At 57.0% G+C, this 6,651-nt stretch overlaps 1 protein-coding gene across 1 annotated transcript in view; it reads right to left on the bottom strand.

Moving 5' to 3' along the window:
• Nucleotides 1-6,449, bottom strand: part of CAPN1 (calpain 1) — a 34,163-nt gene extending 27,714 nt beyond the window's left edge. Inside the window, exons 1-7 of the mRNA XM_017893708.1 lie at nucleotides 6,128-6,449; nucleotides 5,155-5,422; nucleotides 4,925-4,994; nucleotides 4,534-4,652; nucleotides 2,026-2,159; nucleotides 1,738-1,906; nucleotides 754-837 (exon numbers count right to left, since the gene is read on the bottom strand). Of these exons, the coding sequence (XP_017749197.1) occupies nucleotides 754-837; nucleotides 1,738-1,906; nucleotides 2,026-2,159; nucleotides 4,534-4,652; nucleotides 4,925-4,994; nucleotides 5,155-5,421 (843 nt within the window). The 5' untranslated portion in view covers nucleotide 5,422; nucleotides 6,128-6,449. The remainder of the gene's footprint in view (nucleotides 1-753; nucleotides 838-1,737; nucleotides 1,907-2,025; nucleotides 2,160-4,533; nucleotides 4,653-4,924; nucleotides 4,995-5,154; nucleotides 5,423-6,127) is intronic.
• Between the last annotated feature and the right edge of the window lie 202 nt (nucleotides 6,450-6,651).

The raw sequence follows: 6,651 nt of genomic DNA, 5'->3' as shown, positions 1-6,651 counted from the left end.
GGGATTTCCATCACTATTACAGAATTTTTGCCCCATGAAGGTCAAGAATGACATTGATGTAAGTTGGGGAGAGGAGTACTGTATTCCCCTCCCCATAGCTTCCATAGGCACAATTGGAAACTTCCAACCTAGTTTTTTGTTTGTTTGTTGTTTGTTTTTTTTGAGACAGTCTTGCTCTGTCACCCAGGCTGGAGTGCAGTGGTGCAATCTCAGCTCACTGCAACCTCCACCTCCTGGGTTCAAGCAATTCAATTCTTCTGCCTCAGCATCCCTAGTAGCTGGAATTACAGGCACCTGCTGCCATGCCCGGCTCATTTTCGTATTTTTAGTAGAGACAGAGTTTAACCATGTTGGCCAGGCTGGTCTCGAACTCCTGACCTCAGGTGATCCACCCGCCTCAGTCTCCCAAAGTGCTGGGATTACAGATGTGAGCCACTGCACCTGGCTCATGCATGCACTTTAACACTCCGCCTCCCATACCCTCATCGTCTCCAAGCCCTGCTCAGCACTCAGATGAAGCCTGTCCTCCTGGAATTCATAGCCCAGGCAGGCAGCTGTGCACATGAACTACAGTCAGTCAGGGCAGGGCATGATAGGCATCTCAGATGGGTGTCCCCAGAAGAGAGATAAGATGCTGCAGGAGGGGAAAGGAGGAACCAGCACCTTCCACAGCCCTGGTCAGGTGCCAGAGAGGCAAGGACAGGCCAGGGGGCAGGAACCGCCCTGCAGGGAAGGCCCCACCCAGGGCAGTACCTGCTTGGCCCCGGTCACAGAGTAGGCATGGCCCTTCACCAGCTTCTTGAAGGTGATGGCCTCCATGTCTAGAACGCTGGAGATCTGCAGAAAGAGGCACACACTGTGGTCAGTGGCTAGGTCCCCCCACTGTATCAGATGAGCCCCCAGCATTCAGGGTCTTGGATATTCCCACTTGTACATACAATAGTTCGAGGAGCAGCAAGCAGGGACCCCGATCCCACCTAGTTCATCACCCCCACCTATAGACACCCCCACATACAGATGCTGCTCTTTTGCAGAGGGGTAGCCTGGATACCCCACCAAAGCTGCCACTGGGACGGGGGAGCCCAGGCACCCTGCCGACACTGCTACTGGCCAGGGCTGACCAGAACCTGTGCAAACATGCCTGTGCACACACACAGCCGTGCACAGCCCACCAGAGCCACACGGCCCTCAGTGGGCCTCACGGAGAAGGATGTGAGGACAGGAGGGTCGATTAGAAATGGGAATGGGAGCTGGGGTTAGAGCTGCAGATGGCAGTGATATTGGGGTCAAGTCTGGCGTTGAGGACCGGGGAACGGAGCTGAGTGTGGGAACAGAGGAGCAGGGAAGGGTGGGAATGGAGTGAGTATGGGATTGAGGCCAGGGATGGGTGGGAACTGAGACCAGGAGATGAAATCTGAGGCTGGTGAACTGGACAGAGGGTAGCATGGATCGAGATGACAGGAATGAGGGAAACAGCATGGTAGATGGTCGGGCAAACAAGCCCAGGAAAGAGCTGAGGTATGCAGTTTTGGGGAAGGAATGGGGAGGTGAGGACAGGAATGACACCAGGCTTGGGGGTGGAAGTGATGGATGAAGCTGGGTATGCATCCAGAGATGGAGCGTAGATGCAGGACAGGGGTCTGGAGCAGAGCCTGGGTGAGGACTTTTGGAAAATGTGACAGGTCAGGATACCAGGGTTCCAGGGTACCCCAAAGCATCGGGGCCGGGTGCACTCACGTCTATGGAGCAGCCCAGCAGGGAGCCCCGCTCCAGCGCCTTGAGGATGATCTGGTAGAGGTCACTGGGAGCCTTTCGCAACTCGTACCACTCGGTGACCCCGCCTGTGAAGTCCTCAAAGCCCTCCGAGGTGCTGCCCCCTGACAGGGACTCGTAGCTGCCATTTACCCTGTGGGCAGCTCCAGGTCAACACTCTGACATCAAGCAGGACCCTCTGGGAAGACAGTCAGGAGCCCCCACCCCTAGAGGGGGCTGGAAGCTGGAGCTGTCCCCTCGGCCACTACTCACTTGGCATAGGCCTTCTCAAGCAGGGCGCTCCAGAACTCATTGCCTTCGGCAGAGTGCACGAACACTAGCTTCCCGTCCTTCATAGGCAGCAGGTCATCCACGACCACGTCCACCCATTCCCCAAATTGCCACAGCTGTAGGGGAGGGGCACGGTGAGTACCTGCTTTGGAATCCCCCAGACCTGAGCTCCATCCTTACCTCTACCTTCCCAGATGCAGGATTCTAGATCCTAGATACATTCTAGGATCTAGATATGTATCTAGATACATAACTTCCTAGATGCAGGATTCCAGATCCCAGATACATAATAGATATATGTAGACTAAATCATATACATTAGATACATACTAGATGTATACTACATCAGGTATACCAGATACATACTAGATGCGTGTATACTTGATCATATATACCAGATACATGCTAGATGCATGTATACCTCTAGATACATGTATGCTACATATATACTAGATACATGTATCTGGGTATTGAAGGAAATCAAAGCATTTCACCCCAAAATATACTTCTTCAACATATTTTGAGATAGCTGTTCAGAGGGTCTGCAAACAGAAGTAGCCCTGTAATACCGTCTTTTGTGGGGGAGATTTGCATCCGTAGAGAAAATCTGCATTGATGGTGCCAGGCTTTCTCTAAGGCCTTCCCTTGTCAGACTGAGAGCCTGACACCCTTTAAAGGTCCGAAAGAAATAATTACCATCTATTCTGCCTGAGGGCTGCTACCTGTGAGGTTTCATCTACATAACAAGACCGCCTTTGCTACCCAGCCCCCCTTTTCTCCCCTTCCATAGCCTGTCTTGCCACTATAACCTGATTTACCACCAGAACCTGGTTTTGGCCATTTTCGAGCCCCCATTCTTCCTGTAACCTTGGGATGGTATGTATATAAGCTTCTGTACCCATTGTGGGGCTGGGGTGATCACTCTCTGGTTCCCGACCCCACGCTGCAGGCTAATCAATTTGTTTGCCATTTCTCCTACTAACCTCTTTTTGTGAGTTGATTTTTCAGTGAACCCTCAGAGGGCTAAGGGGATGCTTTCCTTTGCCTGTACAGTATATACTAGATACATGCATATTTAATGTATACTAATACATGCATACCACATATAGACGTGTATATTTGATATGTACATGTATGCTGGAGATACAGTAGCTACGTGATCCTGGGAAAATTATCGCCTCTGAGCCTCAGTTTCCCTATCAATAAAAGGAGCAGCAGTGCCTACTTCACGGAAGATTTAAACAAGAGCACACAGGCACAAAGCCTTTAGCGAGTCACTGAACAAACAGGGTTCCTCCTCAGGCACAGAGAGGTGGGAAAGCTGTCGGGCCTGGGCTTTCCAGAACTAGCCCCTTTTTAGGCCATGGCCCCCTAGTTCTTCCCTCCCTATTCTAGGGGGCTAGGGGACACCTATGTCATTGGATGAGCAGTGAAAATGTGGCATCCAGATCCTACAACCACAAGATGTGCAGATGCTTTGCTTCAGAGATGCCACAAGGGGTAGGTTTCCCAGGGCAGGATCGTGGCCCAAGGCGTCTGGGGTCAAAAACGACCAAGGACTCCAGGTACCATCTGAGGGGTCGAGGCCAGGACAACGCGGGGAGGGTGGTGGGGAGGAGAAGAGGCAGCCCTAAGAGCCCAGGTTGCGGAGAGTGTGGGTGCCGGGTACTGAACTGGCCAATCGGAGGCCAGGAAGGAGCGGATTGGAGGAGCGAGGGAGGGGGGAGCTGCGCCCCTGCAGACTAGAGCGGGTGGGTGTGGCGCTGAGCCAAAGTAGATCCGCACTGTGGGTTCCGCACCCTGGGTTCCGAAGGCCACCTCCACCCGCGCAAGGCTGGCAAGGACAGAATAGGGTAAGGGGCTCTCTAACCAGGCAGAAGGAGGGAACACCCAGGAGTCCTTCAGGCAGGGCTGGGGCCTCCAAGGCTGGAGGGCTTCATTCTGGGTTGCTGGGCATGTCCCTCCCAAAGGCAGATCATTGAGAATTGATTAGTGTGACTTGAAAAATGGGCCCTGGGCACACCGTCAGGAAAAGCTGGTTTACATAGACTTAATCCCGAGTCTTTCTTTTCTGCTGGGCTCAGTCAGACCTTGCCAAAGCGCAGGAGTTGGGGGATAGGAGGCCTGACAGGTGGAGAAGGCCACGCGTGCTGATCTGTTTTCCCCAGCGACCACTCCTTTCTCAGATGGGGCAACTAAGACCGACCTCTGGGAGGATCGGAATTTGTCCCACAGGATATAACATAAACGTCTGTTCTTTCAAGCACTTTCCACCTGATACATACAACCACCTAGGAAAATTGCCAGCTGAAATACCTTCCCAGCCCAGTCACTTCACACATGACAGACCCGAGATGGCACTGAGAGGTCAAATACCTGCTACAGGGAGGACTGGCCCCACAGGGTGTGGCCCTGACTGCAGGTGCTGTGGGTCATCCTTCCGCATCTCCCCCAGTGCCTGCTGCCCCTCCTCCCCAGGGGGGCCCTCACCTGGAAGTGGAAGATGCCGGCATAGCCATTCTGGAAGCTCTGGCCGTGTGGAACCACTCGGTGCAGGAGGGTGTCGTTAAGAGTGAGGGAGGCAATGGCCGCCAGGAGCCAGCAGTCCCCTGGGGAGGGAGGGACGCACATCAGCTTGCTCTACCACCTGCCCCGGGGGAAGCAGGTGCTAGGGAGAATCTGGGGTTCCTTGGCCAGGGTGCCACTTAACTCCCCTCAGCTTGCAGAAAAGACCCAGTAATTTGGGCAAACCAGCCCCAGCGCTGATAGCCAGAGCCTGCCTGGGCTTGCAAGAGGGAGGGGTTGGGGCAGAGCCTGAAGAAGCGGGAATGGGGAACTACTGTGGAAAAAACACCCGGGACCCTGCGCCCTGGGGGCCTACCCAGTGCTCCCTGGCAGATGTCTGTGCGGGTGGCTCCATCCACGATGAACTGGGGGTTTGAAAGCAGCTCCTACGAGAGACCCAGAGTCCTGTTCCTGGGCCAGCCCCTCCCAGAAATTGGCACCAGGCCACCCCAGACCTCATTGCCCACCAGGGACATGGAGTCCCATCCCTACTCCTCATCCAGGATCTGGGCTCAGCCAAGTCCCACCCAGGATGGCCCCTCTCACCGTGGGACGCTTCCACTTGATGCCATAGGTCTTGGAGGAATTGGGACCCAGGTCCTTGAAACCCAGGCTCTGGGGCACCGGGGGGAAGGCCTCATCACGGAAGAGGGTCCCACTCTGCAGGCATCGCGCCCGCAGCTGCTCATAATCCTGGCCCAGGTACTTGATGGCATTCTCATGACGGCCCAGGCCCAGCTCCTTGGCCCTCTGCTTCTGCACTTGGGCTGACACCCCGGTGCAGTACACCGGTGTGATGATCTCCTCAGCCATCCTGCCGGAGAGATGGGCCTGCTCAGACTAGAACCTGGGCTCCTGCCTGCAAGCGCTGCTCTCCTGCCCCTGCTTATCCATCCCCAAACCTGGGGTTTCCCTGCCTCACTGCTCCCCTCACAGAGGTAGGGTTCTTAGCCACCTCTCGGTGCTCCCAGTGAATACAGGAAAGGGGTTTCCCAGTTCTCAGGCGTGCCGGCCACCTCTCCTTTCCCGGATCCCATTGTCAGGGGCTTGCAGCTCTGTGGTGAGCCAGCAGGTCAGGTGGGGCAGGGCGGAGCCTCCAGACAGCACAAGGAACTGGGCAGGTGGGACACAGCTGGGAAGGCCGGCCTGCAACCCCTTCACAAAATTAACCAAGATCCTTGCGCACCGGCCCCTTGCCGTGGGCTGAAAACCGCAGACAGTCGGGGTCTCCTCCTCAGGCCAGCGCAGCAGGCTCGATATCAGAGCTGGTGGGCCCTAACCCAGTCCCTGAGAACATCCCGCAGCAGGCTCATATCAGAGCTGGTGGGCCCTATCCTAGCCCCTGGGGACAGCGGTGAGCCAGGCTGGGACAGGCGCCCGGGCTGTGCCGTTCCTCCAGCCCCCGCCCCTGCCCCAGGCACGCAGAGGGCCCCCAGAAGGGGCCGAACTGGGGCAGCCCCTCAGCCCGGGAGCAGTGGCCAGGGTCAAAGAATCCCGGCTCGGCCACCCAGCTTCTTACCTGGGGGAGGGGTGTTTGGGGGTCGCAGCGGTCCCTGAGACTGGCTTCCCGGTGGCAGCTCAGGGCTGGGCCCAACCAGGAAGAGCGCTCCTCCCCGCCCTCCTCCCGCTGCCCCTCCGCCCTCCGCCCTCCCTTTCTCCTTCTCCTCCTCCTCCTCCTTCTCCTGGGGCTCCTACCCCGCTTCCTCTCGGCTCTCCCTTATCTCTCCGGCACGGTCTCTGACTATCTCTTACCCACGGTGTCTCCCCGCCCCTCCCTCCGCAGGCCGGGGGCCAATTCCGCGAGAGGACAAATTAGTAAAAGGCAGAGCAGTCCCCAGGGAGGGGCCAGCGCGGGTGGGGCGGGGAGGCGCTGGGGCGCGGCGGAAGGGCACCGTGGGGAGAGGAGGGGGAGGGCCGGACAGGGGTATTTTAACCAGGGGCAGCAGCTCGAGTTGCAGGGCCGGACGGCCGCACCCCACGCGCGCCCCGGCGGGCATTCCCGGGCGATTGGGCGGCGGCGCCGCCCCCCGCAGCCCCGGGCCC

The sequence above is a fragment of the Rhinopithecus bieti genome, unplaced genomic scaffold (genome assembly GCF_001698545.2).
Source record: "Rhinopithecus bieti isolate Rb0 unplaced genomic scaffold, ASM169854v2 scaffold_1017, whole genome shotgun sequence".
NCBI classification, from domain to species: domain Eukaryota; kingdom Metazoa; phylum Chordata; class Mammalia; order Primates; family Cercopithecidae; genus Rhinopithecus; species Rhinopithecus bieti.
This window is presented reverse-complemented; position numbering and strand designations above follow the sequence as displayed.